The sequence below is a fragment of the Typopeltis vanoorti genome, chromosome 20 (assembly GCF_054136105.1).
Source record: "Typopeltis vanoorti isolate ZY-2024b chromosome 20, IOZ_Tvanoo_1.0, whole genome shotgun sequence".
Taxonomy (NCBI): Eukaryota; Metazoa; Arthropoda; class Arachnida; order Uropygi; family Thelyphonidae; genus Typopeltis; species Typopeltis vanoorti.
In genome coordinates, this window is record NC_143568.1 from 14,921,743 (window position 1) to 14,946,559 (window position 24,817).

The 24,817-nt window shown below is 35.5% G+C and overlaps 1 protein-coding gene across 1 annotated transcript in view; it reads left to right on the forward strand.

The window, feature by feature from the left end:
- The window catches only part of LOC150095249 (protein FAM135A), a 455,287-nt gene that overhangs the window by 359,207 nt on the left and 71,263 nt on the right, over window positions 1-24,817 (forward strand). The window contains exon 17 of the mRNA XM_090409881.1: window positions 3,919-4,016. Within this exon, the coding sequence (XP_090266007.1) occupies window positions 3,919-4,016 (98 nt within the window). The remainder of the gene's footprint in view (window positions 1-3,918; window positions 4,017-24,817) is intronic.

The following is a 24,817-nucleotide window of genomic DNA, read 5'->3' on the forward strand; positions in this document are numbered from 1 at the left end:
GTACATGCACAACATCCAAGGGCATTCCGTTCCAATGGATTGGCAATGAGACAGAAATCTCATGAGAGAGAAATCCTTTCAGATGTTTGTATATCGCAATCATATCACCCCTCTTTCTCCTGAATCACAACAGAAACCAGGAGCCCAGACCCACACACAATAGTTCAAGTGACGTTTTATCAAAGCCTTGTAAAGAGGTAAAATTGACATCCTTATCTTTACATGTGAAAGTTTGTTTCTGCATTGCAATTATCTTTTGACTTGTGTTTGCAATCTTTGCTACATGACCCTGAACTTCAACTTCCTATCTGCTAACACTCCAAGATCTCTAGCCTGATCAGTTTCTTCTAGCATAATCCTGCCAGTATAATACAATATTGGATATCTAATTACACCAAAGTGCATGACTTTGCATTTACTGACATCCATTTTCCCGTGCCCACAGTTTCAGCCTATTCAAATCATTCTGCAAGTATTGCATATTAGCAGCATTCCTGATTACTCTACCTATCTTTGCATAATCAGCAAATAGCTGTATGTCGCCTGTCAAATCCTTCCCAGTATTATTAATGTACAGATTGAATAACAGTTAACCAAGGACTGATCCTTGTAGTACATCACTAGTTATTTTATTTTATAAATCTTTGCACTTAAATGCTGTGCTACATACTATGGTCTACCAGAGCAAAGCCCAATGCCTTTGTCCCAATAGGCCAGAAAGGCTAAAACCAAAATACATCAAGATGTATCCAACGCCAGTACGAGGTACTCTAGAAGTTATTTGTTGGTAATGATGCCAAGCCACCAGTGTGCCCTGCAAAACTCTATAAGCGACAAGATCTGAATGTCTGCCAAAGTAATACCTGTAGAAATCAAGTCTTTGTAACTATCATTGTATCATACACCATGAAGGGAGATGGTAACACTAGTGAAATGAGGAGCTGCCCCAAACTCCTCTTCAATCTGTCGAGCAAGATCTATATTCTGCCCATAATGAGACCTAGGTCCTATGAATGAACTGACAACAAGTAGGTGTCCAGTACCCACTATCTGTGCATCAGTAACCCAAACTATTTCATCCTTCTTTGCAATTAAATTCTGTTTTCTAGTACCAGCTGTAGTCCTATAGTGCAGTTCAACCGCAGTCTTCCAACCTTTATTTTTCAACCAGTTATTTAATATGGAGGCCACGCCATCATGCCATTTCACCCGAATACCATGATTTCGAAAACAACATTGGGCAATATGAAAAATGGTTTCATTGTATTGGCAACCTGCCCTACAACTTATGTCATCTCTTCGGCCGTGGGGTGTGTGTGTGTGTGTGTGTGTGTGTGTGTGTGTGTGTGTGTGTGTGTGTGTCCCTTGTGGACAGGGCATTGATCCTAGCCCTGATTAAGTCAGTAAATTTGTAACCTGGTAGGAGTCTAATACCTTCCCTTACCCATTGATGCTGTGGTTGCACTAGATGAGATCCATAAAGGGAGCACTATCAACAGTGCTATATAGATGTGTAGCCCATTTCTTATGTTCTGCCGATGCAGTCTCTATCAGTTGATCGTTATGCTTGGTCCACCCTATAGTATGCTGAAAGTCTTCCTGGATAACAGGACAATGAAATGCATTTCTGCAAATTTGAGAAGTGGATATTTCTAATTTCCTAATTCTATTATAACAAGGCATGGGATAAGCCAGCAGAAGGAAGAGATACCAAGTCCATCTTGCACTGTGGCATGAAAATAGGCAACAGGAGTATCTAAAGGAGCCTAAGCCATGAACAAACAGCAGAGTAAATAGATCTATCCATATGGGACTGTACTAAGACAGAGGTATGCCCAAGTATCAACTTATGATAGTACATAGGGAGCAAATAATTTGAAAGGAGGAAAAGCCTTTGGTGGGGTTTGAGAGGAGCTTTTCTTAAAGATGGCAAAGCATTTTCTAAAGAGAAAGGGTAGAAGACCATCCTTTTAGTGTATGTACTGAAGATACCAAGGTATCTCCATTCCTCCAGAATAGTAGGCAATGCAATGGCCTATTGTGCAGGAAAAACTCAAGATTTTCAACTTTCAACTTCTTGTCACGCTCCTAAGGGACAAGTGCTAATAAGCAGGACTTCTCTACATTTATGGTAAGACCTGTAATATGAAAGAAATCTACTGTCCGGTCAAGGAGTTCCTGCAGGCCTACCTTAGAGGAGGACATGAGAATAAGGTCGTCTGCGAAGGCTATAGTATTAAAAGAAGAAGGATCAAGAGAGTAACCAATATGGTTGGGTAGAGAATTAAGAAACTCATCAGTGATGCAATTGAAATAAGAGAGGATAGAGTAGAGGGTCCCCTTGGCGAACACTCCGAACTGTGGGAATAGAAGTCTCACAGGCCCCTATATTAATTAGGTATAGTTTCTGGGGAAATTCCCATGCTACTCCTCTTAAGCACTATTATTATAATTACGGCTATTAAAACCGTAATTATAATAATTACGGCTGTTTTTGTTTAGGAGTGTTTTAAATACATTGGCTATTATTACTCAAAAAAAGGGGTATGTATATATATTAGGGCATTATGGGTGAGTATAGAAGGCAATTATAGCAGAATAAAAGAGATGGAAAAATTTTGTACATACCTTGTTTTGATTCCAGGATGTCTTCTAATTTCATGATCCTGCTTAAGATTGTTTATGGGGGGAGGAAGGGAGCGTGGGGGTGTGTTTTGACGCGGGAAAATAAATTTGGAAACCCGGGTTATGTATTAATAATATATATATATATATATATATTATTGTGTTTAGGGGTGCATTTTGTGGGGGGGGAGGAGAGAAGGGGAAGGGTTTACTTATGTGGAAACTGGGGCAGGGGAGGGGGTTAACAGGGTGTGGACCGTTTCGGTCAACTGACCATCATCGGAATTTTTTCGGAATGAGCGTAGGTCAAGACTGTAAGTTGAATCTGCCAAATAAGGGCATTTGTTGTTGCTAAATGGCTGGATGCGTGGCTTAATTTGTAAGTTCTGGATCGTCCAACATTCGGAAATTAGGTAGGGGCGGTGGATGTTGATTGAATTTTCATCGCATGTTATGGCGATAATTTCGGATATTCTAAGCATTGTTTTGTTTTTCCACCTCTTTTATTCTGCTATAATTGCCTTCTATACTCACCCATAATGCCCTAATATATATATATATATATATATATATATATATACACACACCCCTTTTTTGAGTAATAATAGCCAATGTATTTAAAATAAGGGACACTCCCAAACAAAAACAGGCTATAATAACCGTAATTATAATAACCCTATATTAATAGTTAGAGAATAATTGGAGTGTAACTCTAAAACATATGAAAGAAAAGAATCTGGAATCTAATAATTTTTCCAAGAGTAAGAGTGGTTTCCATTAGGACTTGGAAAATTTTGTCTGTTGGATAAAAAGTTATATTATATATGCATATTAGTAGGAGCCTGTGCAGCTGAGTGGAAGTGCCATTTGACTGACCGAAGAAAGAACTAGGTTCAGTTCTAGTTGCCAATTAGAAGAACACTTGCAAGTTTCAAGTTAATCAATCTTTGGCAGAGGCAAGTGACTTTTTCATACTGTAAACTCAAGAAAATCAACTGTAGAAATGACGCTATCTCAGACAATAAATATATAACGTTAGGATTGGAGACCATGAGATGGCAACACTTGTCAGCCGCCTTTCTTCATTGGATGCCAGGCATGATTAGTGATGTCTGGGGCTAGCTATCTCTGTTTGGCTCCAAATGGAGACTGAACTGCCCCATCTCTGTCTGTAGAGGGCACAAGTATAATTATAGCATTTAGTTTTAAGTACAAAAACTAGTAAATAAAATTTAAAATTTTTCTGTTCCTGTATATTTTTAGAAATTAATTTATAATTATTTCATTATACAGGGAGAAACGTTTGATGATTTTGATACAATGACCGATAGGTTAGTGTCTGAAATTACATACCATATTGAAGTGTATGGTTTAAGACCTAGCAAAATCAGGTAAGTTCGGCAAAATAATTTATGTATTTTAATTTTATCATTTTAATTATGTTCTAGAATGCAGATTTGTTTTTAATTTCTTTTTTTGTTTTTATGTTGAATCACCACACATGAAAGTTCATGAGACCTATAACACTACAATGCTATTTGTGGACAAGTGATTAAGGAGAAAAATGTAGCCTGTTTCGTTTCTTAGGTTGTAATCAATGGGAAAAACAGTATGGGGGAAGATTGTTCCAAAGAATAGATGTAGATGGAATGAATGAAGCTGCTCTAGTTCCTCTGTTGTTAGAAGAAAGTGGAGGAATGGTAGCATCTAATTCAGAAGAGCAATGCCGATGAAAGTACCTATAAAACAAGCACAGTGCTGAAACAGAGTGCCTATGATAAAGTGACTGAAGGGAGTCTATTGTGAGGGAAAGGTTGTTTGTTAAGTGGATTGCTCTCTTCTGAATATCATCAAGAATTCTTAAGAGAGGTCTTGGGTGCTCCACCCCAAATGTGGGAACACCACTCCAATGTTAGAGATGGATCTGAGACTTATAAAATGTTAGGAGTTGAGAGGAAGAGAAGTGATGTTTAGTGGAAAAGAACAAGCTTTTTAGAGTCTAAGGAGGCCATGTAAATATGTTTGTGCTAGTATAAACCAGATGTGAGAGTCAATCCAAGAAGAGAAAGTTGATTGTGAAAGGAAACTGGAACATTATCTGAAATAAGAGGGGATGAGGTAGGATTTTTCTTGCAAGTAATAAGGCAATCTTGTGATTTTTTAGCACTGAAATTTACAGTTGTCTTTATCCCATTTTGTGCAGGTGTTGAGGAGGTCAGTGTTCAAGTCACTGGTTATGGAAGATTAAACAGAAATGTGTATAATTTGAAATCTATTTAAATCAGAACAATTTTCTAAACAAACTTTTAAAAGTTATTAATATTTTGTAGTGTTTACTGTATTAAAAGGAAAACACTGTGGAAATATTTTGCAGATTTTATACCCATTACTTCAGAAAGTAAACTGTTTGTTACAGTATACAGAGAGCAAGTTAACAGTGAGAATGGTTTAAAATTGTAACAAACAACACAAAGAACTATTTGTTCCTGATTTTTTGCCATCTGTTGGATAAGAATGTAAAATCTCTTGTGGTGAAAAATAGAAATATTTTATACCTATATAGATTTTACATAGGCCATAAAATACATATAATTGGAAACATTTGTAACCTACTGTAATGTAATAAATGTTGTAATATATTAGAATAACTGAGTGTAGAACCACAAGAAATTTTAACTAAAAGATCAGACTGGATTAGGCTAGTAAACTGAAGATCAACAACAGTCTCAAAGTTCACCGGATTATATGAGTTTTGCCGCCAAAACCTAACATATGCGTGGTTGATGTGGACGCTTCCAGTAAATCCAGGAAATATGTTTTGGAAGAGACTGTCAATGATATAAAAGGCAGAGATTGAGGTGCGAAAAGGCTCTCTTTCTCTTTTTTGGTTCGTAGCAAGCTTTCGAGGAGGGGGAAAGAGTCACAGTCCCACGAGCAGTAGTTCTGGAGATTGTGGGGAGTTTGCTGGCAGTATTACAAGTTATCGTTCCACGAAATTCTTAGAGTGATCATGCATGCTGATTTGTCGCAACCAAACCAGTTCCTGACATCTCCGAAGAAATGCAGTACTTTTACAAGGGAGAAAATCGGCAGATGACTACCGTCAGATAGTGCCCGATCACAGTCGTAGCACAAGATCAAGAAAGGAATCAGCAGAACTCACCCCTAACCCTTTAGGATCAAGGAATGTACAATGATATAGTGAGCTTGTAAGTAGATTGCTTTATGTTAATAACCTAGATTGTGTGTGCAGATGATAGATGTTGATTCTGTTTAACTAATAGCATAGTGTGTCGAAGAGGTCAGAAATTCAAACATCAGTTTGAATGTGTATAATAGAATATTGCAATCTTGAATATTGCTTGTGTTATCTAATGCTTAGAACGTGTTGAGTATAATTCTGCCTTATATAATAAGATAGAGAGTAAGGTTAAGTGTGCTAAAATCCATCCACGGGTCAAATAAGTTGAGTGTAAATAATTTCTTTGTCTAGTGCTTAAAGTGAATTGTTTTAATGAATGTATGGAGAATCAGACACATGATATGTGTTGTTTCCTTTGTATATTAATTGTCTTAGTTAGAATAAACATGTTTGGTTTTGTTAATAGCATGCCTGATCTTTGTTAGCCAATGCACTGTCTCATAAAAATAAATCGAACCTGTGTGACCTAAGTAACAGCCATGACTGAGTAATTCGGAGTTGCTCAAGATAAAATTGATTTAAGGGTTATTATACGTGCTTAGGCTAAATTATTCTCTTGTATGTAAAGGAAAGATAGAAAATTCTTTTACACAATCCTTAATGGCGCAGTCAGTAACAAAAATAAATTTTTAAGGATTAATACACTAGAATTACAGCAACCTAGATTAAGGATTTTGCCCCAGCCAGAGGCTTTCACTTTGTCTACGTTACTAGCACATGTAAGAGCATACTTTACTGCATTAAGAGAGCGGGGGGTAGTAAGCTAAGTAGATTACAAAGGACTAAAGTCAAATTATAGTATTATATGTGAATTAGAGATTGGAGCATATTGACATTTTGTATATGCAATCACGAAAATAACGAAGTTGAGGGGAAACACAGAGTAAATAAGTAATGTCATAAACAATATAATAAATGATAAATTACAAATTACCAAAAATTACAAGAAGTTTACAAGTACAGGTAGTCTCTGACTGCCTGTACTTGTAAACTATTATGAATTATTATACCCTCCTACATTATTTGGACACCATCTAACAGTGGTCTTCTATAAGGTAGACAGCACATATTATGCATATGTTCACTTTCCTTAATCTCACCCTCGACACAAACATGCTATATTTTTAGTATTTGTTTATCATCTCTTGATAAATTCAAAAGAATGATCGAATGGCCAGATTGAACTTTTAAAAAAAAAATTTTTTTTTTATACTATTTATGAAAAAATAGAAAATTCATGTGCAGTCCTCTGGAAATGACACACACACATCATAGCTAAGCTGCCAGACCATTCTAAGTTCAGTTCTAGTTAGCGACCATAGGAACTTTTTGAAGTCTTTCTTCAACTGGTGCCTGAATTAGTTGATTTCTGGCAGAGGAAATCAGTTTGTTTGTTTTTTCTCACAGAAATTGCATTTTTCATCCCATGAACTCAAGTAACTCGGCTGTAGAACTCACACCGGTTCAGACAATAATATATTTTGTTAGGTTAGGGACTGCAAGATGGCTGCAGGTGTCTGCCAAACTCTTCAGCAGGTGCTGTTTGATATCATTGATAGTTTGGACCAGCTATCACTGATTGCCTACAGGTGGATGTCGATTGTCCCTCAGTCTCCAAACGTTAGATCAGGTTAAAACAGCCTCGCCTATTCCCTTTGAGCAATAAAATGCATTAGCAGATGATTAATATTAGAGAATATATTTTTATATTACTCTGTATTAATAATTACATATTGAAATCTAATTTGTACATGAATATTCCCAGGGCAGAGCTTACTACTACCGGGTGCGTCCCCAGGTGGCGAATCGGGGAACAGCCTTCAGATATGGAGGCTAGCTGCGATATAAGCAGAGCAATCTGGCGAGTAAGCAGCCATGGACCAACAGCGACTGAGCTATCAGGGCGTGGGGGAGCAGAAGTGGCAACTCTGTTTCACTTAAAACCTCACAAAGCCCAATGACAACTCGGTGACATGGCGAGTAGTGCCGCCATTAAATAAGCACCTGCAGGGGTCACTGCCCCTGACACTGGGAAGCAGCGTTGTCAGTACTGACACAAGGTTGAAGCCAAATGATGACGGAAAAGCTTGTGATCAGAGATTTGCAGATGGCAATATGATTATATTGTGTACGTCTGTAATACTGCAGAGCAGAAAGCAAACGGAGAAACTACTGCTCTACCTTATCTCCAGAACAACCACCATGGCGAGCAAACCCTTACAATTGGCCCCAAGTTCCCGGCGTCCCATAAATGGGACGGGGGTGCGAAGAATCTCCGGGCTCAAAATGGTGTCCACTTTTAAAATTGCAACTTGGAATGTCAGAACTCTGTATGAAGCTGGCAAATTAAGAAATGCCACAAGAGAAATGAAGAGGCTGGGCATCCGGATTTTGGGAATTTGCGAGACAAGATAGCCAGGATCTGGAAAGTGTCAACAAGATAATACGACAATGTATTACTCTGGGAATGATGAGAACAAACATCGACATGGTGTAGCTGTAATAGTAGATGAAGAAATCAATAAATCAGTAATAAATTGGATTCCATTTTCTGAAAGGATAATGCTGTTACAACTTAAGGGAAACCCCGTTAACATAAATATCATCCAAGCTTATGCACCCACAGCTGACAAAAGTGAAGAAGATGTTGAAGAGTTTTATGAACACCTAAAAGAGATTAAAAACCTAACAAAGAAACATGATATAAACATGGTGATGGGTGACTTCAATGCAAAAGTGGGAAGAGGGGGTGATGGAGAAATTGTTGGTGAACATGGCTTAGGCACCAGAAACAACAGAGGAGATCGCCTAGTCCAGTTCTGTCAGGAAGAAGATCTAACAATAGCAAATACCTGGTTTAAACTTCCACCCAGCACACTTGGAAATCGCCTCAAGATAACCAACATAACATTGTCAGAAATCAAATTGATTATATACTGATAAATAAAAGATTCCACAGTAGTATAAAGAGTGCAAAGACTTATCCTGGAGCAGATATCTCATCAGACCACAATCCCATAGTTGCAGAAGTACGTCTTAGATTAAAATCAGTTAAAAAATCACAAAAGAAGAAAAAGAAAATTGATGTAGAAAAACTGAAAGACCCGAACATAAATAAAAGTGCCAAGACACAGCTTAACCTGCGATTACAACAGATTAACATAGAAGAAAATAAAAGTGTGGAATCTCCTTGGAATAGCTTAAAGAATGCCATCGTAACAACAAGTATTGAAGAAGTAGGTTATGTGAATAATATAAAACAACAGGAATGGATGACAGATGAGATTCTTTCTCTTATTGATACAAGAAGAATGTACAAAAACAAAGACCTTGCCAGGTATACAGAAACACATAACATCATCAAGAAAAAAATAAAAGAAGCCAAGGAAAATTGGATGAAAAATTTATGTACTGAAATTGAACTGCTTCAGAAGAAACATGATAATTTCAATCTGTATAAGAAAATCAATGAAATTTCTGGAAAACTGAGGAAAAAGCAAATAGTGTCTCTAAGAGACGAAAATGGAAAAATAGTTCTAGAAGAAGAGAATAAAGCACAGATTTGGATGAAATATGTAACAGAACTTTTCAATGATACTAGACAGAAGCCTATAAATATAAAAGATAACATTCAAGGACCAGCAATCATGAAATGCGAAATAGAGAATGCTATACGAACAAGTAAAACAGGAAAAGCCAGTGGGCCAGATGGTGTGCAAACAGAATTTTTAAAATTAATAGAACCAGATAACATCAAACTTCTTGAAAAACTATTTAATAAAATATATGAAAGTGATTAATTTCCATCAGATTGGCTCAAATCTACATTTATCACTGTCCCAAAGAAACCCAAAGCGAATTCCTGTGGTGACTTCCGACTTATTATCTAATGAGCCAAACATTAAAAATATTTTTGAAAGTAATTCAGAATCGTATTTATAGAAAAAGTGAAGAAACTCTAAGTGAAACACAATTCGGCTTTCGGAATGGTTTTGGTACTAGAGAGGCCCTTTTCTGTACCCAAATATTGATACAAAAATGCATAGAAAAACAGAAATCTGTCTTTATGTGTTTCATAGATTTTGAAAAAGCATTCGACAAAGTCAGACACACTAACTTAATAGAAGTCCTTCAACAAATAAGGCTAGACGAACAAGACATAAGACTAATAACAAATCTGTATTGGAATCAGTCAGCTACCGTTCAATTAGACAACATTACCACCAGTGATATTAACATCAAAAGAGGAGTGAGACAAGGATGTGTGCTCTCACTACTCCTGTTCAACATATATGCAGAGGTAATCTTTAAAAAAGCATTGGAAGAATGTTCAGAGGGAATCGCAATAAATGGAAAGATTGTTAACAACCTTCGATATGCAGATGACACCGTGCTAATTGCAGATAATATTATGGATCTCCAAAAACTCATTGACAGAGTATATATAGAAAGCCAAAGAATGGGAATAAATATAAACATCAACAAGACAAAATACATGATCATCAGCAAACATCCAACCTCATCAATGAAACTGACACTCAATGGGAAAAATATTGATCAAGTGTCAAGATATAAATATCTTGGTTGCTGGCTTAATGAACGGTGGGATCCAGAAATAGATATAAAGACAAGGATTGAAGTTGCACGGCAGTCCTTCATGAAAATGAGAACACTATTCTGCAATAAAGACCTAAACATGGAAGTCAGATGCCGAATGCTGAAATGCTACATGTGGTCTATTCTGCTCTATGGAGTTGAAACATGGACATTGAAGGCGACAACCATCAAGAAAATCAAAGCCTTTGAGATGTGGCTATACAGAAGAATGCTAAAGATATCATGGACAGAAAAAATTACCAATGAAGATGTCTTAAAATCCATTGGCAAAGCTAAACATCTTGTACAAATAATCAAGAAACGAAAAACATCATATCTTGGCCACATCATGAGAAACAGCTAATATCAACTTCTACAAACTATTTTGATAGGAAGAATTGGTGGCAAAGGAACTAGAGGAAGAAAAAGAATATCATGGTTTGACAACATCAAGACGTGGACAGGAAAGAGCAGTGCACAACTGCTCAGATTAGCACAAGAGTGCAGTTTGTTCGCCAAGATGGTCGCTGACCTTCGATAGAAGATATGAATATTGTGAATGATACAGAAATAACTTTTTAAACATGTTAATGCACTACCACATGCACATCCTGTAAACATGTATGCAGTAGGATGTGATTAATGGTTCAATCAATATTTGAGCTATGTAAAGTTTGTGGAACATAAATCATATGCAAGTCAGGGATCATCTGTATTCAATTGATCTTAAAACAACTCTCTTCCAGTTTTTGGCTACTAGATAAAGCCATATTTGTTGAGGTTGGGGGAAATGTTTCATAGCTGCTGCTGATTCCTAAAACACTGTCTCTGAATTGCTATAACTTCTATGTAGCACTTTGATTTTTTATTTTGTTTTTCCCCATATAATCCTGTCTAAAGGAGTATCTAAAGTATGGTCTCTGCCAGTCCTAACTCACCATAATGATGGTGAATGCATTTCTTTGAGACAAATGTTCATATTAAGCCAGATCACAAGCACTTCACATACTCTTGGATGTAATAAAGGATGGAAACTTTCTTTAGGTGAACAGAAGAGGGTTGCTAGCTTGACATATAGTTTGAATGTGGTGTGGAAGTTATATTTATTAAGCACTTTGGATATCTTTTCAGATGTGTTCTTGAATATATCAGATGGTAACAGTTTTATTGTGGTCTTGTATACTAGGAGAGCAGAATGTTATCTATTTTTTGAGAAGTATAGCCATTGGCTAAACATGTGTGGCAAAGGTAGGGGGTGGTTTAAGTGGTAAGAACAGTATCATTGAAACAGATTACCATATCTCTGTTTGTGTGTATGTTAATTCTGTTGGGCTAGATGATAGTGATTGTGTAATTATCTTCCAGTATGTGTTAGTTCTTTTTAAATAGAAACAATAAAGAACCATTTGAAAGGCTTATATCCTGTGTGTCTAAAAAGGGCAAATAGTTATTTGATTCTTTTCCTGTTTTGAAATAAATTTTTGAATGTTGGCTATTTAAATACCCTATAAATGTATCTTGATCATGTGGCAAAATTGTAAAAACACATCATCTACACAGCAGCCATACACTAGAGAACAAAACACTTAACACATTCTGTGTAGAAATTGGCTCAAGGAGGCAAGGGCTGTATCCTGTTTTTTGTATATTTTTCCTTTCTATGTGAAGTAACCAGCATATACTGCAAAATTGAATAATTCAAATATGGTTGGTCACAATTAGTGATGTATTAGTATATTTACTAATGTACATCTGGCTATCTGTATGGTACTGCCAGTGCTGCACCGTGGGCAGGAAATGCCCTTGTGCAAAACTTTTTTCAGTGCCCCCATAAAATAAGTTTCCATGAAAATTTTTTTTTGTGAAAAATTTTACTTTGTTAAAAGTACAAAACAGTTTATATGCATACATAAAAATAAATGTTATTTAACAGTAGTAGAACATTGTAATCACCGAAATTCGTTAATAAGGAATTTTTAATAATAAAAATTTTCAAAAATGTTTAATCCTTGATATATAAATACAACAGAATGTGTGTGTGTATGTATGTGTGTATATATATATATATATATATAAACAAAAATTACTTTTATTTTAATGTAAAAAGAAATATTACATAACAAAGATAATTCGGAGATTTGCTTTTATCTATATAACAATTAGGATAAATGTAAATTTATTTTACATATTTATCCGTCTTGCTTTAGCTGCCACAAAATTTTTAATAATATCTTTAATGTCTGATGAATCCATAATATTATTTTCAATTGATATATTTGATAAATCCATTAGACGCTCTCGAGACATTGTTGACTGCAAATAATTTTTTATTAATTTCAGTTTTGAAAAACTTCTTTTCCCTGATGCTATGAATATTGGTAATGTTCAATAAATATGCATCACAATCGCAGTATTCGGAAACGTGTCGGTTAATTTATTTTCGTATATATAATTTAAAACATCCCGATGAGCTGACTCTTTTTTAATAAAATATTGCAAAGTTTTTAATTCCTCAAATGAAGTCATACCATCAATATCACGATTGTCGGAATCTTGATTGTCACTCAGTTTTAAGTGCAAATCTTTACAATGTTTCATTAAATCTTCATCGCTCCAATCTTTTAATTTGCTAATCTCTCTTATAACTTTAAAGTCCTCGCTATGTTGTTTTAAGTATGAATCTTTCCGTGACTGAAGTTATTGTCATGTCTAAAATCGTGAAGAAAAAATTTATTTTAAAATTTTGTTTAGGATCATGCGTTGTCTCATCTGATGCTTCGTAACCTAACATTTTTGTTTTTGTTCTTTTGCGAATGTCTGGAAAAATAGGATCAATATTAAGATTGTTTGCTACTTCTTTTGCGGTTCTAATAATATTTTCAAAATATTGGTCTGTTCGGCGAGGATTTAATTCTTGTATAACATATTCAAGATTTTCTGTAATTTTTCCTATATCAAATGTCGGATTCTGCATTATTTTGCTTGCAACATTTACGAGACTTAAGATTTCGTACCAAACATGAACAGAGCAAATAAATTTAAACCAATAAATCTTTGAAATTAAGTTGTCTGCCTGAACTCTAGAATTGATATCTTTAGTTTCATCTTCTATAATATCAAAAAGAGCCTGGTAAATTTCCTTGATATTATTTTTAAGTGGCTTTATTGCTTCTACTCTACTTTCCCACCTAGTAGCAGAAAGTGGTTTAAAATTTAAAACACAAATATGTTTTTTTTTTTAATATGGCCCAACGCTTCACAGATATTGAAAAATTATATAATTCCTGTATTATCCCAAAACAATTTACAGTTCCACAGGATATCTTAGCTGCATCATTAACTACCAAATTTAATGAATGAGCAGCACACGGAATAAAAAGCAATCCATTATGTTTACCTTGCATATTTGAACAGTTAACATAAGCTTGACTTTGTAAATCCGAAATGTTAATATTCAATAATTTTAAATAATTTTTTATAAATTGAAAAAGTCCTTGCCCAGTAGTATCTTCTACAGATTGAAAACCCAAAAAAGTTCATGAATTTCTGCTATATTTGCATCTTTATTTTGATTAACAAATCTAATAACAATAGATAATTGTTCTGTGTGGATTATATCCGGAGTAGTGTCAAGAATTAATGAATAATATTTTGCCTCTTTAACCATTTCTAAACTTCTTTTTGTTTTATAGCTTCAGAAATCATCCATATAAATTATATGGATGATTTCATTTTGTATTTTATCACCTAAATAATGAGCAATGTGCCTTTTTTGTGATGTTTGGATGCGATGCAAGTGTTCTGCCATTATCGAATCAAATTTAGCAACAGTTTCTACTAACTTTAAAAAATTGCCGTTATCATTTTGAAAAAGTTTTTGCGAAGAACCTCTAAAAGCTATACACTGTCTTGATAAGTATTGTATTATGTAGATCAACCGTTCTATAACAGATTGCCAATATTTTTTCTCAGTTTCATATAATCTTTGTTGTGTGCAATCAATAATGCATTTCTTAATCAATGGCATTTTAAGTTCACTGTATTTTGAACAGTTTTTAATGTGCGCAGAACTTCTCGTGTATTTTTAGTATATGACTGAAATGTCGCCAATCGTTACAACCATATTCGTTCTATAACAGATTGCCAATATTTTTTCTCAGTTTCATATAATCTTTGTAGTGTGCAATCAATAATGCATTTCTTAATCAATGGCATTTTAAGTTCACTGTATTTTGAACAGTTTTTAATGTGCACAGAACTTCTCGTGTATTTTTAGTATATGACTGAAATGTCGCCAATCGTTACAACCATATTCGTTAGTAAGTTGGGAATTTTGACTACTAAATATTGTGCAATAATAACAGAAAACCGAATTTTGCGATTCTGAATAAACTAAATAACTTAATAAAAGTTTTTCTTCATTTGCTAAAGTTCGATAATAGTATGAATCAGAAAACTTGCGGCCAGATTCATCTTTGGGAAATTCTTTAATAACTACTTGATGCTCAACTAAACAATCTCTAACTTTGGTAGTTATATGATTTGGCCAAGTACCTGGATCATTAACATTAAAATTTAAAGTAAAATTTTAATTTTTTCGCTCAATGTTTCGCTGAATCGGAATCCAGTATTTCTTCTGCTGCAACTTCTGTAGACGGTCCTGTCAGGCCAGTTTCATTTTCGCATATAACATTTGTTTCTTCATAGTTATCTTGTGTCCTCTCTTTATGTAGCAGAGCTACACAGAGTACTTGCTTCGTCAGAACTTTCTTTTCTTCGTATTTTATGTGGTCCTGAAATTAAAAATTTATTCAGTGATCCAGCCAATTTATGTTCTAGTTGTACTCGTTGCAATTGTCTTTTCCTTTTTGTGCACCAAATAATGGCTTTTTTTTCCCGACATCTGAGGGTTAACATACTTGGTTAGACTTTAAAATAAGAAGAGCATTGAGAGTTGTCCGCCAAAATAAATAATAATTGCTGAAATTTTCCCTTAAACTTATTTTTTTACCCCTGTTATTTTTAAGTGAATGGCCCAAAATTGACTATTTTTTTACTACAGAATTTGATTTTTCAGATGTTTTGAAATTTGTAGAATATTAAATTTATTTATTAAAGAAATTAGTAAAAGGACCCCAACGCCAATGTTCCGACCAGAACAAGAACAAATATATAAATAAATCTCTTATTGAAAATTATTTATTTTCTAGACATCTACCCAACATAAGAAAAAAATCTTTTGTTTTCAAAATAAGATAATTAACTAAAATGAAACAATGAAACTGATTTTCAAACTTAGCAAAAATATAATAGACGTACTTGCTTTACGTGAATAATAATCCAAATTCACAAAAACAAGTAAAAAATTGTCCAAAGTCACTTAAACACAGAATACACAATACACTCAATATGTTTCACATTCAAAATTGAAATAATGCTGAACAAAATGTAAGAAGTGCATATTTGGATAGATGCTATTTCGTCTATCCAAATTCGAAGCTGAATTTAAGAAAATGAACATTGTACTATACACCTGTTTCAGACTAAATATTTGGATAGATCAGTGTTTCTGAAACTTCAGATATCTGTGTACCCCTTCTTTAATTTTCATTATTACCAAGTACCTTTTCAAAATACCCTTATCAAAATAATAATAATAATAAATAAATAAAAATATATTTCATTTTAAATGTCTGTTTTATTTGAATTTAGATATACAATTCAACAACAAAAAAAAAAAAGATTTATTTTTAATAGAACAAAATTTATAAAGATACTATACATACATTTTTACTTAATATGAATAATTTATCATCAATGAGACAAGTGAAATTGCCTATTTCTATATCTGCTATATTTTGTGCGTTTTATAAATCCAGTCTTTAACCAATGAATGATCCATACTTAAGAATTTGAAAGCTAAACAAATTATCATATTTACTCGACCATAACTCGCACTTTTTTCCCAAAATTAAAGCTAAAAAATCGTGGTCCGAGATATATGCGGGGATTTTCAGAAACTAAAGTTTTCAGGAAAAAAGAAACCGAAAATGGGTATGACTTACCTAGAAGCTTCTATTCTCCATCACTTCTTCTGTCCTCTAGAGCAGTTTCCTTGTGTGCAATCAAAGTTATCTACCCAAATAGAGTCATCTTCTTTCCCATTATATCAAACAAAAATTACCAGTAATTTAAAACTTGAGATACGTAATAAACAATCCTTGACAAATTACTAATGAGAAGTGAAAGATGCGTGCGATTGTAGGCCAGTAGAGAAAAAGCAATTATTAAGAAATGCATATGATTGGTGCGTATTAACAAAAGATCGTGCGACCCAAACTGAACAAGCTGATAATTGAATTGAAATGCTAATTGAAATTTACATAATATCTGAAATGCATTCACTATATATATTTCTTAGTTTTAACACGTTCGTGACGGGGTAGTGTCAAGCAAAACTATATGTTGCACCTGCAACATGTGGTTTACTCCAGTCTATACAGCAGAGATGTGATTATTAGTAGTGTTTATATATTCCCAGTTGTCTCTAATTGCACTGTTTGTTGAGAAATATATTACACAGTCTGCAAATGTCTGTGAACCTTATTCAGTGACATGATAAAACTAATTGTTTTTCGTGTTTCTGCAGTATAGTTGCTGTTGTGGAGGGCATATAGTTTACTGCAGGGAGTAAAATGTGAAATGAGGAAGCCCTGGATTACTGAGCAGGTGATAGAAAAAATGGGAGAATAAGAACAACGACAAAGCCCATGTCAGATATCAAGAGATCAAAACAAGTAAAAATTTTGGCTAAAAAAAGCAAAGGAAGACTGGCTCAATCAGGTCTGCAAGGAAAATCATACAGCAAAGGATATTAGAAAGGTGTATAAAGGCTTGAACTTGATTTCAGCTCTTTGAAGGATAAAAGATTTGTTGGAAAAAAATAAGGTGGAAGTTAGAGATAGGCCCCTATGATGAGAAGCATGGACAAGAGAATAGTGCTGTGGGTGCTCCAACACTGTTGGGAAGTCTGAAAAAGCTAATGATTTCACACCACTTGCCGTAGTATCCTATAATGCAAAGCACATATCCTTACAGATATGTATAATGTTATATTATACATTATGGGAAGGGTCACTACCCACATTGGTTTCAACTTTGATTGAGGTGTTGCCAGTGGAGCAAGACCCAGAGGTGACACTAAGGTTGAAGTGATGCAGAAGTCATATTTTCATGTACGAGTAGTCAAAAGGTGTCACACCTTATTATCAAAATACTCTGGATTAGAGATAGTTGTTGGAAGTTTTTCCACTTGGTAATACTATAAATTAAAGATACCAAGAAATTATATACTTGGTTTAATCCATTATCCAAGTGTAAGCAAACAAAATTTGCACCTGAAATATGATCAGGCATTTATGGGATTCAAAAGGCAAGTGATGTGAAGTCATTAGCTTCTATATATACAAGTTGAACTTTGTTTGCTTACACTTGGATAAAGGATTAAACCAAGTATATAATTTCTTGGTATCTTTAATTTATAGTATAACCAAGTGGAAAAACTTCCAACAATTTTCTCTAATCCAGAGTATTTTAATAATAATGCGTGAAACCTTTTGGCACCTCGTATATGAAAATATGACTTCTGCATTACTTCAATCTTTGTATCACCTGTGAGATGCAGTGATAAATACCCTTGGAGGGCAATGGATGGCAATGCTGTAGCCAATGAAGTTCTAACTGAGGCTCTGCTATTGCTGTTACCCTCCTGCCATGATCAGAGATTTAATAGCTCAATAACACCTTATCCCTACACTGTCCTCTACAGATAATGGGGAAGATGAAAAGCATTCTTGCTTTGCCCCTTTAAACCAGTCCTTATAAGGACTTTGTATCACCTCTGGGTCTGTCTCCCACTGACGAGACCTCAATAAAGCTACCAATTACATATTTGGTTTAATCCTTTACCCAAGTGTAAGCAAACAAAGTTTGTGCTTGAAATATTTTCAGGGCTGGGGCAACTTGTGGTAAAGGTGGTATAAATTCTGATCACTTGCCTTAGTAATCCCATAATGCAAAGCACATATCCTTATGGGAATGTATAATGCTATGCATTATGGAAAGGATTACTACCCAAACTGGTTTATACCTTTATTGAGATCTCATCAGTGGGAGCCAGACCCAGAGGTGGTAATACTAAGGTGGAAGTAATGCAAAAGTCATATCACCATATACCAGTTGCCAAAAGGTGTCAACACCTTATTATTAAAATTCTCTCTTTTAGGCTTGCACGGTGATCCGAATGCATTTTTGGAAATTATGGAGACAACTACCGTGTTTGAATAAAAACTTTAGTTTACTATTACTAAAATTTTACAATTCGACGTTTCGACCTTTATGTTAAGGTCATCTTCTGGAGCGTACAAATATACACAGGAAACAAGCTATACCACAATCATACTGGTTCGTTAAAGACACTGACTAACCCCTACCACAATTGTTGGCCTGACCTCTCGTGTGGAAAAAAAAAAAAAAAAAAAAAAATTATACATCAGCGCTAAAGTCCTATTATTTGTGTTGTCTACTATATACATATATTAACATCATTCCAGCCAGTTGGAGTGGAATGGTTTCTAATAATAGCAGATTGGCTAGAGTCCTGACTTGTGTTGAATCTTTCAAATTAGGTTGGCTGAATGTGTGCCATCCAGATCCTTGGAATTTTCATACCATCTTTGTTGTTGATATTTGGGTGGTTTATCAGGATTTCGCAGGATTCTTTAAATTTTCTTTCGTACCATGTTTTTGTACGGTGTAAGGAGTAGGCGCTTTTCCAGTTGATTTGGTGTAAGGTGTTGAGTGCGTGGTCTGAGAGGCCTGCTTCACCATAATGGTTATATTTAATGTGTCTAATGTGTTCTTTTTTGCGTATAGGGATTGTCCGTCCTGTTTCACCAATGTACGGTAAGTTACAGGTGCAGCGGATGCAATAGACTCCAGGATGTGCTAATGGGAGGAGAGGGTCCTTAGAGGAGCTGAATATAGTTTTAAGTTTAGTGGGTGGTTTAAAGGTGGCATTAAGGTTATAATGTTGGAGGATTCTGTTGATTTTTTCTGATAACCCTTTAATGTATGGGATGGCTATGGTTTTACTGTAGTCTAGATTCGTTTTTGTTGTGGTTTTATAGAGTATTTTATTGACAGTATTTTTGTTATAGCCATTGTTTATGAATGTGTCACTAATGATTTTTTTTTTTTTTTTGATTTTTAGTTCTTGTTTCAGGGCCTGCTGGTTAGAGCAAATAGTTGTGGCTCTGTTTTTAAGGGTGTTTATGACTCCATATTTTTGTGCTGGGTGGTGATATGAATTCGCATGTATGTATTGGCCCGTGTGTGTAGGTTTTCGGTAGACCGTGAAGGATAGATTGCCTGAATGAAGACGTGTAACTAGTGTGTCTAGGAACGGGAGCGAATTTTGGTTTTCGATTTCGATGGTAAATTGTATGCGTTCGTGTTGTTTGTTTAGGTGGCTGAGGAATGTGTTTAGTGTTTGTCGACCGTGCGGCCAGATTGCGAACACATCGTCAACGTATCTGAGCCAGATTGTCGGTCGAAGCGTGGCGGAATCAAGAGCCCTTTGCTCAAAGGATTCCATGTAGAAGTTCGCGATTGGGGGGGGATAATGGTGAGCCCATGGCCGTACCTTCCTTTTGTAGGTAGAATTTGTTTTGCCACACGAAGTAACCGGACTTTAGTACGTGGGCAAAGAGGGCCGTAATGTCGGGCGGAAATTTGTTCTGTAGTAGGAGAATTGTGTCATTGATGGGGACATTAGTGAAAAGGGCAGAAACGTCAAAACTGACTAATAAGTCGTCTTTGTCGAGTGTTATGTTTTTGATTATGTTTATAAAGTGTTGTGTGTTTTTTACGTAGGAGGGGGAATGACCTACCAACTCCTTGAGTGTTGCCGCTAATTTCTTGGCTAGGTGGTAATTGGGACTGTCTATTCCTTCCACTATTGGTCGAAGGGGCACATTTTGTTTGTGTATTTTCGGAACCCCATATATTCTGGGGGGGCGGGCGTAGTGGGGTTTGAGTTTTTTAACTGTGTCTGGTGGCCAAGAAGTGACGGACTTTAATAGTTTTTCTGTTTTGTCCTTTATCCTTTTTGTTGGGTTATAATTCACCATTTTATATGTGTTGTTATCGGCTACTAGTTGGTTCATTTGCAGTATGTATGTTGACCTGTCAAGGACAACAGTGGCACTGCCTTTATCAGCTTTCGTTATTATTATGTTTTGTTTGGCTTTTAACGATTTGATTGCTGCTAATTCTGTTTTAGTCAGGTTATTCTGGTATTTAGGACATTACTGGTTTCTAGTCGTATTTTGTCTGCTATGTTGTTAGGTAGGGATCTGATGCCTCTTTCAATGTGGTAGATAAAATCTAATTTGTTTACCTTTTTAGGCGCTATTGCGTAGTTCAAACAAGGGAGACAAGGAGCGACCAACCACCGACAAGCAAGAACCATGTGATCAACTTATCAAGCCTCACCCTGAACAACGGGAAACTCACGCTGCTGAATAAAGGACTGAACTACTAATGTCCCCATCAATGACACAATTCTCCTACTACAGAACAAATTTCCGCCCGACATTACGGCCCTCTTTGCCCACGTACTAAAGTCCGGTTACTTCGTGTGGCAAAACAAATTCTACCTACAAAAGGAAGGTACGGCCATGGGCTCACCATTATCCCCCCAATCGCGAACTTCTACATGGAAACCTTTGAGCAAAGGGCTCTTGATTCCGCCACGCTTCGACCGACAATCTGGCTCAGATACGTTGACGACGTGTTCGCGATCTGGCCGCACGGTCGACAAACGCTAAACACATTCCTCAGCCACCTAAACAAACAACACGAACGCATACAATTTACCATCGAAATCGAAAACCAAAATTTCCTCCCGTTCCTAGACACACTAGTTACACGTCTTCCTTCAGGCAATCTATCCTTCACGGTCTACCGAAAACCTACACACACGGGCCAATACATACATGCGAATTCATATCACCACCCAGCACAAAAATATGGAGTCATAAACACCCTTAAAAACAGAGCCACAACTATTTGCTCTAACCAGAAGGCCTTGAAACAAGAACTAAAAATCATTAGTGACACATTCATAAACAATGGCTATAACAAAAATACTGTCAATAAAATACTCTATAAAACCACAACAAAAACGAATCTAGACTACAGTAAAACCATAGCCATCCCATACATTAAAGGGTTATCAGAAAAAATCAACAGAATCCTCCAACATTATAACCTTGATGCCACCTTTAAACCACCCACTAAACTTAAAACTATATTCAGCTCCTGTAAGGACCCTCTCCTCCCATTAGCACATCCTGGAGTCTATTGCATCCGCTGCACCTGTAACTTACCGTACATTGGTGAAACAGGACGGACAATCCCTATACGCAAAAAAGAACACATTAGACACATTAAATATAACCATTATGGTGAAGCAGGCCTCTCAGACCACGCACTCAACACCTTACACCAAATCAACTGGAAAAGCGCCTACTCCTTACACCGTACAAAAACATGGTACGAAAGAAAATTTAAAGAATCCTGGGAAATCCTGATAAACCACCCAAATATCAACAACAAAGATGGTATGAAAATTCCAAGGATCTGGATGGCACACATTCAGCCAACCTAATTTGAAAGATTCAACACAAGTCAGGACTCTAGCCAATCTGCTATTATTAGAAACCATTCCACTCCAACTGGCTGGAATGATGTTAATATAATGTTAATATATGTATATAGTAGACAACACAAATAATAGGACTTTAGCGCTGATGTATATATTTTTTTATTTTTTTATTTTTTTTTCCACACCAGAGGTCAGGCCAACAATTGTGGTAGCGGTTAGTCAGTGTCTTTAACGAACCAGTATGATTGTGGTATAGCTTGTTTCCTGTGTATATTTGTACGCTCCAGAAGATGACCTTAACATAAAGGTCGAAACGTCGAATTGTAAAATTTTAGTAATAGTAAACTAAAGTTTTTATTCAAACACGGTAGTTGTCTCCATAATTTCCAAAAATGCATTAAAATTCTCTGGTTTAGAGATAGTTGATGGAATTTTTTTTCTGGTCTGGGTAGTGATTCTTTCCATAATGCATAACATTATACATACTCATAAGGATATGTGCGTTGCATTATGGGATACTAAGGCAAGTGATCAGAACTTATACCACCTTTACCACGAGTTGCCCCAGTCCTGAAAATATTTCAGTCACAAACTTTGTTTGCTTACACTTGGATAAAGGATTAAGCCAAATATGTAATTGGTAGCATAGCCAAGTGAAAAAACTTCCATCAACCTCGATAAAGGTTGAAACTGGCTTGGGTTGAAACCCCTTGCTATAATACATAGCATTATACAGTACATACCTGTAAGAATATGTGCTTTGCATTGCTTTTTGGCAACTGATATATGAAAATATGATTTCTGCATTACTTCAACCTTAGCATCACCTCTGGGTCTGGCTCCAACTGACGAGACCTCAATAAAGGTTGAAACATGTCTGGGTAGTGACCCTTCCCATAAAGAATAGCATTATACATACCCGTAAGGATATGTGCTTTGCAATGGGATACTAAGACAAGTGACGTGAAGTCATTAACTTGTATATACAAGTTGCCTTGTCCTGATTATATTTCAGGTGCAAACTTTGTTAGCTTACACTTGGATAAAGAATTGAACCAAGTATATAATTTCTTGATATCTTTAATTTATAATATAACCAAGTGGGAAAACGTCCAACAATTATGAAGTATTTTATCTTACATTTTAGTCCTCCAAACTATACATCAGCCCACCTAAAATATGGTCTTTCTTTTGGTCTTTTTCTTGCCATCCTGGCTTCACACACCTATTTTCTAAACCTTTCCATTTGTCTTGTTTGGAACCCTGCCATCTTAGAATAGTTCTATTCTTTCATTCTTGAATAATAATGTTAAGTTCCTTTCTAATATTTTTATTTTTAATATGATTCTGTTGTTGTGTGTTCCCATCTCCCCCCCCCCTTCCAATGTTTTCTCAGATCTCATTCATATCTATGGTTTCTAGCCCAGCTCTCAGATCCATAAGCTACATTTAATTTAAATACTTCTGTATATGTTGGTGTTTGGCTAAACATCATATCTTCTTATTCCCTTATCCATTTTTGTCTTTAATTTGCCATATTCACTAGCTTAAACAGTCATAGTATTTTAAATGCTCACTATAGAGAAAGTCTCCTGTATTTTCATTTCTGTTTTTTTTTTAATACCAAATTCATTGCTGTAGTTATTCAATTTAATTAAACAATTCTGAAGACATGAACCAGATTCATTTAACAGAACATTATTTGCATAATGAGCTGTTAAACGAATCTGGTATCAAAATAGATATTTCTATCAAAATATCTATTTTGATATCTGAAATTCAAATTTCAGATATCAAAATCAGAGATAAAAAATATCTCTGATTTTGATATCAAGTTTGATTCCTTCCCTATATAGCGAACTGCATTGTTAAATTAAATATAACAATGTAGATTATTATTATATTCTCATGATATCTTAACTCTTTGTCTTAAAGTAAAAGTAAAATTAGACCCTGTTAGGTCTGAACCCGGCTTGTTCCTCCTAAGGTTTCTCTTCCACAATTTTTGTTAGTCTTTTCTCAACCTTGTTGACAGACTGGCATAAGAAATTATTCATCATGCTTTAATGGTATTACACAATACCAAAACAACAAATAAGATATATTTATTAAATGACTAATATTTTACTAGGGTTTACCAGCATATTCAGAATACAACTACTTGTTACAATACATAGGTGTATGCTAGAAACAATTCAGATTGCAACAGACAAAAATTTCAAGTTTTAACTTGGCATTCTAACATTTTATATATATTATTATTATTATTCCTGATACCTCCAAGGAGTCCGAAGACTCATCGCGGGAGGACATCTTCAACTGTCTCTACACCTTACCTCTACTACGAATCAACGCCATCTACCGCCCACCTCCAACACCACCACAACTAGTAATTTTTGTATGTAAATTGCGTGCGTTCTGAAGGGCCGATTTGTATGTATGCGGGATGAAAAACCCGAGTTTCCGGGAGAAAAAACCCTGCAACCTCCGTATGAGATCGGCTAACTCACCATCGATTGAAATCGACCAGATAAAGATTCCTCCCATCGCGACGAGATTTGAACTTAGGCCTATTCCAATCGAAGGGCGCAATGTACCGTCGTTCTTCCAATTGCGCTACGGAGGTGCTTAATGTTCGGCAAAGTGTGAAAAGCAGGCATTCTATA